The sequence below is a fragment of the Pipra filicauda genome, unplaced genomic scaffold (assembly GCF_003945595.2).
Source record: "Pipra filicauda isolate LSUMZ 115617 unplaced genomic scaffold, ASM394559v2 scaffold112_size3218982_pilon, whole genome shotgun sequence".
Lineage (NCBI taxonomy): Eukaryota > Metazoa > Chordata > Aves > Passeriformes > Pipridae > Pipra > Pipra filicauda.
This window is the reverse complement of record NW_024103574.1, coordinates 2,430,887-2,446,609: the sequence shown is the minus strand read 5'-3', so window position 1 is coordinate 2,446,609 and position 15,723 is coordinate 2,430,887. Positions and strand designations below refer to the sequence as shown.

Sequence of the window (15,723 nt, the reverse complement as noted above, 5' to 3'; positions counted from 1 at the left end):
TAGACAGGTATGGCATTCTAACACATGTATTTGTTCAAACATGTACCTGCCCTGAGGAGCTAACAACTTGCACTGGGCAGATACTATAGATGAGCTAGGAAGGTGTGTCCAGACAACAGATTACGTGCAGCAAAAGGCTCTTAAAAACAGGGACAAATGTGGGAAGGTAGAAATCCATTATTCCACAAAAGTAATTATTTTGAGCTGTATTTTTAATATTAATTTCTGCCTGCCATGGGATGATTTTGCAGCAAGCAGTAAGAGAAAAAAGACTTGAGAATAGGAACCCAACTTTGGAAACTGAATTTAATACTGTCATGAATCTTGTACATAGGCATTTTTTCTGTTGTTGAGAATTCACAGACTGAATAATTTTAAAAACAAATAACCCATGAAAACACCTATACCACCTAGAATCTTTCACAGGTATCAAATTTAAAAACACGTATTGCTGCAAACGTGCCGACATTTTATTCATCGAGCATTGCAAAAATGAAAATTAAATTACCCTTCATGCAATTTCTTTTGTGCTCAGTATTGAGTAATAGCATCTGCCTCTAAGATGAAAGGCCTTAGTCTCCATTTCTGTTACTTACAAGAATTAAATTCTCTAGCAAGAGAGGCATTTTAAATTATTACATAACATGAAGGGGAAGTGGGTGATGACTGGCAAAGCAGGTAGGTTCCAGCACATGACAAGTAATTTTGCCTGCATGCACCCTCTTCATAATGCTACATAATCCTTCAGCTTTTCAAGTTAAACACTCTTGTGATCTTACTCTTCAAGCAATTTTTCTTTTCTGTGGCCTCTACCCTGATTATAGTAGACACCTCTTTTATTTTTTAACTGATAGTTCTTAACATACGTGAAAAAAAATTTCAGGCCTTACAGACCTTCTTTGCATGCAAGCATCAGTAGACAAATGTTGCCAAGACTTATGGCATTATACTAAGCAATGAAAAGACACTGTTGCTTTGGCTAAAACAAATTTGCTTTTAAAAAATATGCCTACTTATTTCTGGTCTCTATAGGCTACAGCAAATCACTTATTCTCTTTGGGAAAAGAGAATAAAACTTGCCTTTATTACAAAGTATTTGTGTTATAAAAGTAAAAAAGCATGAGTATGTATTCCACTGTTAACACCACAATGTAGTTAAAATTGTTTATCTCTAAACAGTATATACCTGGTATTTTGTTATTATGCTGCATACTTTGCACGTTTAAAGCACTGGCAATCTGTGAAATTCAAAATGCATTGTATTTTGTGATACCTCCAGCTTTGCCATGAATGTGTAGTATCCCTGGCCTCAATCAGCCCACGTACCTAGACAAAGGCATTCAGACTACAATTTAAATATCCACTCAGTATAAAACTGTATATATCTTACATATTCATTTACAAATTACTCTTTCTCTTCTAGCATGACTAGTATATAAAAAATTACATTCTATTCTGATGCACTAATGTTTCTGTAAACTTCCTTTTTATCAAAGAACAATATTTTCAGTTTTTAGTATAAATTTAAGAAAGTAAAAAAATTGAAATAGCTTAATTTTCTATGCCAACATATAAATAAGACCTGAACTTGAAGATGGTTCACAGAAAAATAAATAATAAGCAGTAAAAGAGTGTTGTTTCAAAGACAAAAATGAAAACATACAATAAAATCATCCATGATCCCTTGATCTTTGTTGTAAAATCAAGATGTTATGGGTAAATTATCATAGGCAATAAAGATGGGAGTCAAGTTTAGTTCCCCATCAAGATGTCAGTGCTGCCATAACCACGTTTTGTCTCAAATATTTTTGTTTCTTTCCCTTCCTGTCAGGGAAACACTCATATATTCATCCTTGCAATAGTGAAGGTTCTCCTCCTATGTCCTGTTCCAATCTAAATGTGGATTATATACTCCAGAAAAGTGTGAAATTTGTAAAGACATAAACCATACCTGAAAGCAATAAAGTATATGGGTCCCATCTAACCCATCACACCCCACTAACTGTGCAGCCTCAGGACTGAGCTGGTCCAGCAACCCAGTCAGAAGGAAAATCACTTGTTTCCCCATCGCTGCTGCCACTGCTGCCTCCCACGACCAGTTTGCTGTTATCTCCTTGAAGTTACATAGCCTGTGACCGGATGATCATTAGGTTCAAAACAAAGGCAGTGAGGGAACACCTGGGTGGGAGGAAGCACCACACCCTGTGGCAACAGCCTGTAGTTACATCAAAGAATCATCAAACTCACACCAGCGGAACACCCAGACTCGGTTCTTTCGCCCAAAAATACTGCCCTGGCAAAGAAAACACACTTAAATCCCAACATCAGCCCTTGCAGCTTAGTTGATCATTCCGTGTTTCTCAGATGCCAGAGCCATGTGCAGAGCGACGTACAATTACAGGATTTAAACCAATACCACCAGAAATGGACAAATAACAAAACCAGCACACAATGGATAAGAGCAATCAAGCAAAAAATGGGAGGGGAAAAACTATAGGGGCCTCACAGAAATTAAAAAAAAACATTGTAGAGGATGTGCTAGCATTAAGCGAATTCCACTGTACTAAAATGATCCCGGCCAGTTGCAGAAAGACTGCTACTGCCAGGAGTATGATGTTATTCTGGAAGGAAAGCTGTGATCCATACATGCAGCTTTTGTTGTATCGTATTTCATACTATTTGTTACTGTCAAACCCAATTAAGGAAAAAGTCCAAGAACAGTAAACATGCTGCTTTATTGTCTGAACTAAAAGACAGTGCCTCATGGTCTCCGCTCTCCCATGTGTCCTATTCCAAACAGGCTGGTTAAAGAATAACATCTAAGGCTAATGGACTGAGGTACGTTTGCAAGATATTAGATAATGAAGTTACTTTTTAATTCCCTGTTATACGCTGAAGCTTAAGAAATACAGGTTATGAGAAGCAAGACTGAACACATCTATTTATCTGCAGGTCAGCAAGAGCAGCAATGAGGGCTGAACTCCAAGTGTTTTCTCCGAATCCCTTATAAAGGTACTTTACCTTTCTTTCCTGAATAAACCACATCTAAGGGTTAAACAGACTAAAGCTGAACGAATTGATTCTACTGAAAACTCCATCAGATTAATTTTTATACTGTCACAACTTGAAAATACTAAGTACTAAATAAATTCAAGAATACCAGTGCTGAACTGTTAATTATGATCTACAAGTTATTTCTTAAAACAGTCTCAGTACCAAGGTGTGAAGGCAATGTTTTCAAGCAACTCAGTTATAATCAGTAGATATTTCAACACAAATACCTGACATTTGTACAAGGCAGACTGTTAAACCTACTACAGAAACAGAATTTGCAAGTATATATATAAATAGAATGTAAAGACTGCAAATACTTTTTAAAGGAAAGTCAGGGGCATTGTTTAGAGTCTTTGAAGCAGGCAGTGAGGCTGATGGACATGATTATATATTAATGCAGATTAACAAAATAATTTTAACCCGATTCACTATGAGGCTCTCTTCCAGTTCATATGATATAAGAGGCAAAGCTCCCCCCCAGATAAATAAACAGCAAAAGGACAGAAAATAAACGGCAGAAACAATATTTTTTCAAACAGAAGGTGGTGTACAAAAGGGTCACCCAAAGGAATCTCTGCTTGGACCATCCTTGTTGAAAAAATTAGTTAGCATTATTGAACAACAGCATTCAAAATCAGAGAATAACTGTTTGGAAGAACCTTTGGAAGTCATTTGGTCATACCTTCACGAAAGATTTAACTTAAAGTAACATATGGATTGAATACTCATACATGATTATGGAGTGTAAAACAGCTACCATCATATAGACAAAAGATCTCAGAGTAATTGCTAAGTATCCTTCATAGTCGGTTCTTTTATATCAAAATCTAATTTTGCTGTGTACCAATGCTAAGAAATTTCTTGGAGCAGACACAGAACTAGGAAGACTGACGACTCTTGGACCTAGAAGCATGTAAACAAGTAAACAGGATGGTCAGACATACAGAAAAGCTTCTGTATCAGAAGAATTAAGCAGACAATGGCTCTTCAGGCTAGAGGAGACGTGACTGGAGGGGTATGACAGAGACAACTCATGAGTGGCACAATAGTGACCAGAGAAAAAGTACTCATTATTTCTTCATTTATTTTTAATTTTTTCAATTCAAAAAAGTACAGGTGTCAAAGCAATAGACAGCAGGTTTAGAGCAAACAAAAAGACATGTTTTATTCACACAGCTAATTATGAAAGTGACAGTTAAAGGATGTTGTGAATGGTTTTAGACTGGTTCAAAAAGTGGTAATAAAAATGCGTGGAAGAAAAGTTAAGAGCTAAGAAACAAAACTACAAGGTACAGCAGGAAGCACCACACCATCTTACCCCATATGCTATCCCTTAGCATCCATTGAATTGGCTACTGTTGAAGGGATCCTGAGCAAGCTTGGCCTGCAGCCCAACTCAGCCCCATTGTTCTCTTCTCTGGGAAATCTCCAAGTAGTGAGCGTATTAAAATCTCTCCTGAAAAGCAGCATCAGTTTCTCGCCTCTGGCCCCTTCTACCAAGCTTTAAAACCTTCCTCAGGCAGAAGGCAGAGGCAGTTCTGGGAGCTTCTCTTGTGTGAATTTTCAGCAGTCTTTTTTCTCCCATGGGACGGTTGCTTTCAATTTTACAATGTTTCCCAAATTCTTTGTGTGAGAATTACTTTGAAGTAGTGATCAAATACTGATTTAGTTAAATGAGTGAGCCACAAAAAAAGAGACCATATGCTTTAGAGTACTGTTAAAATTCAGTAACTTTTGACTATTTTTAATCATTCATTGCCTTATTATCTTTGTTTTGCCTTCTGAGAATGACAGCACCCTGAGGATTAAAATCAGATAGGAAAATAGAAGGGTAAATGCAATATTCCTCTTGAAGATGAATAAGAGATTTCTAAGTCCCAGTGAACTTTAGCAAAATACTATGCAATTCCCTTCTACTTGCCATGGAAAGTAAAGGCAACTTCGGGCCATATAACTTCTGCACATGCCTTTTTCTTTTTTTTTTTAAATACTACTGTACTATTTTTGTGCATGTTTAAAATACAAAACAGTGTATTTTTTGTTTTATTGATTATACTTGTATGCCCATTTTGTCCACTTCTATTTAATTTTTTTCTTTTTTTTTCTGCCTGCCAACTCCCTTGTAATTATCTGTAAACAGTGATGTTTTGCTTAGAACAGTTAATGTTGACAGTGTCTTTATACAGAAAAAGACAAAGATACAGAAGTATTTTTAACCCACCTCAGCTTAAAAAAATATGCTAATACATGACTGAGCATGTATTAAACACCATTATTTCTCTAAGAGCAAAATAAAATGTTAATTGCTCAAGATACAGAGACAGTCCCAAAAACACATCCACTAAGACAAAAGACTTTAAACTACTAAACTAAAAACTGATCTTGCAATCCAACCAGAAAGGATGAAAGAGTTCAACAGAATAAATACATTTCACCCTTTGGCATCTGGGTCTTCTGATGTTTAATTAAAAGAAAAGGCTAAAGGCTATGTTCTCTGAATGTTAGCTCACTGCTGAGATGCCAAGGGGACAGGCACCTTTCAAAATACCTCTTCCCAACAGGAATGTAAAAATAATTTTAATTTAAAATAAAACAACCCAAATAAAAATCATTAAACTGCATTTGAAATGCTTCATTGGAAGACAAAACTCTGCTCTGCCTTCCAGAAATGCATTAGTGGAAAATTTCTTGGTGCAAAACATTAGACATGTTCTTTCTTGTATCACAACAAAGATGAATTCATTATTTTGTGAAGCACATGGCATCAGCACAGTAGTACAAAAAAAAAAAGGGGCAAAGATCTTGAATGTAATATATATTTTTAATAAGTATGTGAGATAAATTAATTTGATCTCACAAATTAGGTCACACAATTCAGCATCTCTCTGAATTCCCTGTTGCTGAGGTCCACCTGGGGGAAGCTGTCCCATTAACTGCTCATAAGGATGCTGTGACCACAAGGACATCCACTAACTCTGGTCTCAAACACCAACACCATCCCAGCCACATGAAGTAAAACATGTTAAAACATGTCTATCAATACTAAGAGATGGTCAGGTTAGAGCTGCAAAGTCCTTAGAAGGACTCCAGAATCTTCAGAATCACACAGCATGTCAGTAAGAGCATCACCTCTGTCCTGCTGAGGAGTGCTCCTTTTGCAGCACACGTGCTCCCAGCTGCCCTGTTAAATTAGTTCTTACCTGCAATTCACCTGGGCCACAAAGATTCCTAGAGACAAGCACTGTGTTCTTTATAGGTACCTCAAATAAAGTATTAAGATGGTGTAAAGAGAAGGAAAGAAATATCCCAAATGGAATAAAACCCACACAAAAGTTAAACATGTGTCACATATGTACAATCAAAGCTCATTTTCAGTTCTGTAGCTTAAAATATTACTGTGTAGAGAAGTCTTCAGCTACTTAGCAAATCTAATGCTCCACAAACATTACAAAATTATTTCTAGGGAAAACATGCAAAACCATATACACTTTGTTATGGTTGTTAATTATTAGAAACACTTTAATTCCAAGAGAAGTATATGTTCTGAGTTCCTTCAAGTCTCTAAAATAGTAATTTCTCTCTGTCTCATTTTTTAAGCCATGGGCTGCATTTTTATCTGTAATAAGAAATTGCAAAAACTAAAACAAAGGGACATAAAGCCATTGTTGAAATGGAGAAATAAATTCCTGAATACCTGTTTTCAGCACTGGGCTTCATGTTGCAGAAGGTTATCTTTTCCCACCCATGAAATTGAGTATTCCCTATACTGGGCTGAAAGACAACAGTCTATCAGGACTACTAAAGACTTGCCTGGATAGCTCAATAAAACAAGAAAATGAGAGACATGCTTCAAATCCTCAGCTAAAGAGAGTAGTTTTATCTATAACAACTGCATGCTTGGCAAAGAATTATCTGCAGGTTGGGATATCCCAGCATTTGAGTTTGAGCCAGATTTTGCTTTTGGCTGAGCATACGGTTGGAGTGGCACTGAAAATGCAAATGAGAGTTAGACTTGCATATCACAGAGCACACTGTGTCAGAATTTGTTGAAATATCTCACAGTCTAATATACTTCATTCTTACCTGAAAAGGAAATTTAAACTGCCAATATGACACTATCCTCTATTTTTTACTGTGAAAACAAGATGCAAACATTACCACACTACACAAACACTTGACTATTTTTTCACTGCTTAGTAATCACATGCATATAACAATGACAACCTAGTTAAAAGTCTCAAAAATCCAATTTCAATAAAATATGAAGCACATGGTAGCTTATATCACTATATCTAATGAAATAAACATATCTCCAATATTGTACTTCTCCATGCAGAGATTTTTTTTTTTGTCTGTTTAATGTATATACTTCAGGTCATAAACCCAGTTATTCTCTTCAGATCCCTTTTTTTATGATCTGTGTAAAACCAGTATTAGAGGGTTGCTTCACAAAGCAAGTATGGACCAGACACCAACCAGAAATACAAATACTACTTCTTAAAATTAGTATTTGGACTTTGAATTCCTGGGCTGAAAAATACATCTGCCCAAGCAATTGCATCGCATACATTACTTGCTAGTACTCTGTGTACCTCCATCCCAAAAAAGGCAGACAATATTTTACTTTCCGTGAAGAGAAAAAACATGTTGGTTCTGTCCCTCAGTTCAGAACTAAGCTTTTCTAATCTTTAATCCATGCTTATAAAGAAATCAGCTATTTAAGAAGTCAGAACATGCTCAGCAACGGTCTTTCACAGATCAGATTTGAGTTTAATCTGCAATGAATCTTGACTATAAGACTTCTAGTGTTCTATTTTTACCAAGTTTATCCTTCTGATACGAAATGTACTTTCACACTTTTTCACACTTCTAGAGATTAAAGTTCCAATGTTTATATTAGCAGAAGTGCTTAGGGTAAAACCAGTTTTAAAAACACCAGGCTGTGAATCTATCATATTTAGACTCTTTACACCGAAAAAAAAAAGAAAAAAAAAAAAAGACAGCAAACATACACTGTACTATTTCAACAGCTGAGATAGACAGTAATTTTAACTCCTATTAAAATACATACAAAATTATTTCTATTAAAAACAGTGGTCAGACTGCATCATTCTTCTCAAGAATTCACATAATAAGAATTTACGCTTATGAATATACACAGGAATGGCTCATTTGTAATTTAAGTCAATAGTGCAAATCGCATGCTTAGTAATCACAATGCTTACAATTAAACACATGCAGAAAAGTCTTCATGACATTCCCTACACAAGAATAAAATGTCACATAACTATCACTCCACATGCCCATTCTACACAAAAACTGACACCAGTCTGATCACTTCTCAAATGCATTTAAGCAGAATCATGTTGTTCTATAGTCAAATGCAAGCTGTACACCAAATTTTTCCTTGCTCTACAGCTGCAGATGTATTAACCGGTTCATTCTGTCAATGGCATTTATTATCTTTATTTCTTAATCCAAAGAAAGGTTATTTAAAATCTGTCCCACTAAAACTTAATGGATGAAGCAATTCAGGAGGCTCTCTGCAACTGGACCACAGGCTGACGGGATAGTCTTTATCACAGCATAAAGACAAGGTCATATTTTCTTATGATTTCCAATTTGTTCTCCACTTGTACAGTTTCTGCACGCATCTCTTTTTGAACAGTATCTGCACATGTTTTTCTCATGACTGTTTTCATTTCCCAGGAATTTCTCTGCCTTATCATCCATTAATCATTTTTCCTTCTACCTTTCTTTCTTATTAAGCACAAGGAAAATCTCAAGGAAGAAACTGTCACTGTCAAAACTTTTAACCCAACTTCAAAGAAAAACAAATGAAAAATCCATAAGTAAACTTATTGCTTTTAAGAGTACTTCAGCTAGATAGGTTTCTTCCTCAATGAGCCTTACCAGCAGAAGACAAGAGATATTTTAATCCAGTATCGTCACGTTTTGTTTAGACCATCTTCCAACTTGCACCACTTCTCATCACATTTAAATGACTTTTGATTCTGGGCTAAGCTGTGTCAGCAAAAGTTGAATTTGACTCTTATAGGCATAAAAAGAGAAGCACAACACATCAACTTGACTACACTATGCCTCCTGCATTCATTATTCTTCACTAGAACAGCCAAAGACAGATATGACAGAATATGATGTTGACAAGTTGCAACCCAAAATAATTGTCTTTACTGGTGATATCAAACTCCTCTCAATATTTAGACACTGCAGGTGCTGGTCATTGATTCACAGCAAACATCTGCTTCCTAAATTAGTACCCGTGCTTCAGCACCATAAGATGCAACACTGGTAGCAGCAGCATAATAAACCTCCTAAAAACAAAGCAAATTTATGTGCCAGTGTTCTTGAAAAGCTCTTAGGATCAATGAAGTAACATATGCCTGAAATAACTGATCTCTTACAAGTGCTGCCCTCTGGATAGCATCTTCTGTCTCTCAGGGTAATGCGCAATCTGATGAGTAGTAATACTTAGATTATGCAAAATAGATGCCAAGTGGTTAGCAAAGACATTCATGTCTTTAAAAGCTATCTCCACCAAGTTACAGCAGGACACAGAATGCCTATACTGGCAAAATGCAAATGAAAAAGCTCACTTCATTTGAAAACTGACAGTATAATGCATTTCTCATTACTATTTATTTTAAACATTTGTAATGTCACAAGCAATTCTGTAAGAAGTCCTCTTCAACAATGTCTCTAATAAAGGGACCTGAACATCTGGCAGATATTCTGCAATTCTATTGGCTTTCAAAAATATTATGGGCACCAAGAACTTTATTCAGTAAGATTACCCCGACAATTCATAGAACTGTTCTGTGTAAGTGGACTGGGGGAGGAGGGGGAGGAGAAGCAGAACCATATTTTAGGCATTGGTTACATACAGCTTTTAAACACCTATTAATTCAATTTTTTGGTAATTTCAATGGTACTTAGTTTTCAATAAAAACTGATTTTAAAGTATCTTTGTATATAAAGGTCATGAAAATACTTCTCTCAGACTTCAACAGTCAGTAAACCCTCCAGTATCCCCAAAAGCTTCTCAGAGCTGAATTCTACATGAGACAGCTGTGTTTAAAGATCCGGACCTATATGGACTATTCTGCAAGCACATATTACACTTCACTGCAACGTACACCACTGAATGGGAAGAACTCAGTCTTGTTAGCAAACACTTGAAAGAAGTATTCTCATCCTCTTCTGTGTGATTTAATTCCTGTGCTTGATATTTTCCCCTCTGACTGTATTAATTTTTCAGAGTTACAGGGTGTTCATTTTTTTCTTTTATGTGTGTCACAACACACAATTTATAGAATCATGAAGCAGGTTTATTTTGCTAGAGGGAACAAAGTGACGATACGTGTTCGCAAACATGTCAAAGGTACGTGAGTAAGAAAGGTGTGGCCTGCTTCATAGTTACAACATTGAGATTTTCAGAGCCAAGGCAGCTGCAATGCTAGTGGCACAACCAGCATTCCTACTTTTTGAAAAGTACTTAGCTCTGCCAGCCTGTAATGTGGTGTACAGAGTTGCCATCCTATGTAATGTTTAACTCCAACTATTCTCAGGTGTCCACATCTAGAAATATTTAATAATCTACAGCTTAGTTTTATTCCAAATAATCTGCATAACAAATCTCTAGTAATTAAGCTATACAAGAAACATAAAGGACAGAAATGTAATTACTGTAAAAAATGACACTAAAAATATCACACAGTTACGCTGAAAACCATTGAGTATTTTATACAGACACATAATGGGTCTCCAGAGGAAATGTTCACCCACTTGAGTATATAGTCTATAAGCAAGCATTTAATTTTCTTAAGGGCTGCTGCTGCCACGATTCCACAAAAGTATCTACTATAAACTAACAGGAAGAACAAAATCACCTTGAAATTCAACATGAAACTGCAATTGGCTTATGCATTTCAGAAGAACAACTCATACAGTTAAGCACTGCACACCATCACAATTAAGAGTTGAGAATACCCACAAATTGGAGAAACAGAACCTAAGCTGCAAAAGCAACAGTCTGCTTTTCATCACTTAGTTATTTCTTTTAAAGCTGCAGAGCACATTAGGGTAGGTCACGTTAACTGAGAGCCCAGAGGCATTTTGTTGCTCAAATAGAACCAAAGCTCTGCTTAAAGAAAAAAAAAAAAAGAAACAAGGAAAAAAAATTAGAGTTCAACCAGCTGACCTTATCTTTGAAATCACAAACAGAGCACTCACTTTAGACCTTCATGACTTCAGCAATAAAGTTCTCAACACTGTGTGCATTACAACAGCATTCATAATGCAACTTGAACAAGTGAGTTACAGGTTTCTCACTTTTTATTTAATGTTTAAATACTAAAAAGTCATGACACAAACCTGGGTCCACGTGTCTAGAGCTTCTTCTAATTCCATTTGTTCTTTTCTGCAAAGGAAAAATACAAATCAAGGATATGAATAAACATGTTTTCATGTAGGCACATCACACTCCTTTCATTCCCACAATCTACTAGGCAAAGCTGGTTTTCTGAAGTTATTTCCCCCAACCACGAACACAATTATCTTTATCTTGTAGAAAGATCACACTTTGAAAAATATTCTTAGTAATGTACACAGTTTTTTCATATATCCCATTTTTTCTGACACTACGCTCAAAAGATTCTCAGTTCATAGGAGGTTTGTTCATACATCGACATTTTTGATAACATGTACAAATGTATTTTTTAATAATTTACGAATAGGATAAGGGAAAACCATGCAGTCTGGCATTATCTGCCCCAGATCATGTCCACCAACACAAAAGTCAAAGCCTCTTGTGTTGTTTAATAAGGTAGAAACTTTAACTATTTCTACTTTATACTGAATCTATCTAGAATTCCCTATGGAATACTTAATTTTCTTATTTTCTGGGCAAGTACTTAAATATATTTAGTAACTTCTCTCTCTCTTTTTAATTGGAAGAACCAGAGTTGTGTGAAATCAGAAACTCTCTGACGAGATTCAGATTATTTTAATTTTTTTTCTACATTTTATATTCTAAGACACTTAATATGGATCCCTGGAAATTTCAATGTGAAATAACACATCTTGAACTACTGATCTGCTTTTGCAGGCTTGTTTTAACTGGTAACTTGCATGATGGCTCATGCATTTATTTATTTTTTAATCAAACCAAGCAGAGAAAAGCATGTTGCATAACAAAGGGAACAATTAGGTTGCTCTGATTTACTCGAAGTTGATATAAGCTGATGCAGGACACATACCAAGGCAAGCCAGAAAGCAGTAACCTGAGGCATAACCAAATTACCAAGCCCTGTAGCAAGCAAGCAAAACGAAAAGCTTGGTTTGAAAACAGCTTTCAAACTCTCGAGTCCTTGGACATATTCTCTCTGCACCCCACATCTCTAATTAAAGAAAGGATGCAAGTTTTGTTTCATCTGTAGTGGAAAGAAGAAAAATTAAAAACTTCTGCCACAATGAAGGTGATAGTACTCAAAACAAAAAGCTCAATTATATCCTACCATGTTTTTTATAGGTGGAAGCTGCATTGCTGATACAGATTGATGCAGAGTGGTGAGTAACCACAGAAGGGAGGGAAAGGGGCAGGACTGGGTAAAGGAAGTCCAAAGGGAGATGAAGAAATGCTTAACTGAAATGCAAGCAATACAGTGACTCTGTGACAACCTAAGTCATATACATGACAGGATCAGAAGGAAAAGTTTTATGGAAATTGTTCTTGAGCCGTACGAAAACATGCTCAATACCCTTAAACATATTGCAGTACCAGCAGATTCTTTACATTACTGGTACAAAATATAAATCCATGTTTTCTAAAATGACAGTTCTTCATCCATGCTCAAGTTTCCTTCTGCACAGAGATAATTAAAGCAGGCACTTAATAGTCTTGGTAAAAATGAAAGTAACCCTGATGTTTCAGATCAATTCAAGAGGCAACAGCAAATCAATAGCTCCAAAAAGGAAGGGTTTTTTATCTCTCACAAGAAAAAACAGTATACGTGTTTTTTCATCCAGCTAGATGGTGAACATACTGTTCACCACAATATGTTCCCCACAGTAGCTTTACAGAGCCTGGCAGCCTTGCCCATGAGGCCCAGTACTTGACCTGTTCACAGCTCCCCAGTCATGCCTGCTGGCTGCAGGACTGGGAAAGCATCAGGCAAATGGACCATGCTACGACTCCCATATTTTAGAGTGCCCTTACTTAGTGGATCTTTCCAGGCAGAGACTTAGAAGGCTGGGCAGCTCTTGGCTGGGGCACGGCTGAGGTTGCAGTGAGAGCAGGCAGGCAGCAGTGCCTGGGCAGAGCCAGAGCCGTGCCAGCATACCCCAGTCCCCAGCCAGAGTTCCCCTGAACTCACCATTCCCCTGTAGGCCTCCAGAAGCCAGAGTCCACCTGAGGCCCAGAGCCCAGGAGCTCACCACAGCGTGCAGAGTTGCCCTGACCTGTCCCCCCCCCACCACCACCTGGGGTCACAGTGACACCCAAACAGCTCAAACATCAGAGAGCACTGCTGTGCTCAGCCCTGCACATGACTACCCCCATACCAGCCATGTCAGCAATAACATCCTTACATTACCCAGCATGTCATTTAAGCAGTTAAATTACTATAAACTTCTGATCTAAAATAGATGCTAGAAACTTTCATGCTCTAGGTTTGAAGTGCTGCATCTCTTTGTCAGAATTGGCAGTCAAAACTCAGCTGCTGTACTCTCCCACATGTTAGTGGAGAGGCACCAGGAGCTGGCCAGAAAATTACCTAGGGTGGGCTTGCAGCCTTGTTGGGCTGATGGCAAGGTACCTATGTGCATCACAGCAGCTCCTCTGTCCAGGTCCCATTTTAACATTCTCTCCAGATTACATAAACTCTATAATCACCGGATACCTCTGCATCTACAATCTTTTCTCATAAAAAGGTGAACACTTCCCTGCTGATCTTTCATCACCCTCTCTGCCTGGTGTGGCAGAGAAAAAAAAAAGAATACTTTTAACTTTACTACCAGATTTTGTCTAGGAACAGTAAGGATCTAACCGTCAGTTGTGAAGCAATGTATGCTTTCTTACCTGTAGCTTAAAAAAAAAACTCCACCCCTTTCAGTGCTTTCAGCACTAAGTCATATCTCTGCAAGTTTAACTCACATTTTGAACAGAAGACATTCATATTTAATCACGAATACCTTGTTGCTTAGACAACTTCTACAGCACTCTAAATAAATCTGTTGCTAAACCCAGAAGAAAAGCATATCTTTTCCAACAGCACGTGCACAAAATAATAAGGAAGTCTTATATCACAAACAAAACAAACATCACATGCAAAGGAAAAATATCCTTACCTCATGTTTCACGTTTCCGTGTTCTGAAACATAAGTAAAAATTGGCATTATTGGCAACTGCAAACTGTACACCTTTGCTATAGCAATCTCAGTCTGTGCTGCGTGGCATTAAAGAAAACTGCTGCCTTCCCTTTGCTACCTGATACCTGCAGCCGCCCAGTGCCCGGGGCCGCGCCAGGTCGTTGTGCAAACCCCGCCCGGCCCTGGGCAGGCTCTGGCTGCGGGGCACGCTCCGGCAGCGGCACGGCAGGATCAGACAATACACCTTGGAAACTTTCAGAACGTTTCAAAAACACTTGGTAAACACTGACTCGTTGGGAATTCAAAGCTACAGTTCTTCGTTGCAAGTCGAGTTTACACCTTTTCTTGTCTCTGTCTTTTCAAGAGTATGTCAACATGTATCGAGATACATATATATACGCCTTTAGCTTCGAAGTGTTCTGTATTTCATGTCTTCAAGTTCAATTCAGCATTGCATTGCCATATCATAGACTGAAGCCACTGGTGGTTTATTTGCCTTTTTTACTATAAGTTTTATGGTACTATTTAAAAAATTATGAAACAAATAAAACCCTGTAGGAGATCAGAAAGACTGCGTAAAGACTAACAATTCAGCATACACACGCCACCACACATACAAAAGACACAAAAGGGGATATCTTTCTTACATGTCTTTGAGTGTGTGATCTGATAACAGGTATTTGGGTGTACTCTAGATTTTGGCTTGGTGTGTTAGCAAAGCGCACACAGCTGTATTTACCTGTGTGCACTCTCTAGCACTACACTCACTGCTGAGGCAAAGCCCAAACTGCACGTGCCTGGTCTTCATGTAACTTCATCACATTTGAAAACTTTTACTGTAATGTCTTCTAAACAGGAAGGCATGTTCACAGTAAAAGAAATAATAAAAGTTTAACTGCAAGTACATTTTGTTCTGCTAAAAAAAGGTTACATTAAACAGTAAAGTGTGGGAAAACAAAATCTCTGCCTTTCTAGCACTTTATGCAAAGATAAGGCATGCCCAGACCAAACACCCCAGCTGCGGACGCTGGGCCGGGCCAGGCAAGCACAGCCTTTACCACTGGCAGAGCTCTTCTCACGTACACCTTCAGTCACCGCTTCCCCTCTCACAGTACACCAAAGACACCTCATCTGGCCATCCACAGAAAAGGCTTTTATGATTATAACCTTTCCAAAAGTATTAATTTGTATTTTTATAGTGAGCAAAGAGAAGGAAAATAAGCCCGCCCAAAGGAGGAGATGCAGATAGTCTATTCAGATTTTCTAAGGAGCCTGAGGGAA

The 15,723-nt window shown here is 37.5% G+C and overlaps 1 protein-coding gene across 2 annotated transcripts in view; it reads right to left on the bottom strand.

The window, feature by feature from the left end:
- The window catches only part of VAV3 (vav guanine nucleotide exchange factor 3), a 157,986-nt gene that overhangs the window by 41,052 nt on the left and 101,211 nt on the right, over positions 1-15,723 (bottom strand). For both annotated transcript variants that reach the window (XM_027742840.2, XM_027742841.2), the window contains exons 18-19: positions 14,422-14,444; positions 11,449-11,494 (exon numbers count right to left, since the gene is read on the bottom strand). In XM_027742840.2, the coding sequence (XP_027598641.1) occupies positions 11,449-11,494; positions 14,422-14,444 (69 nt within the window). The remainder of the gene's footprint in view (positions 1-11,448; positions 11,495-14,421; positions 14,445-15,723) is intronic.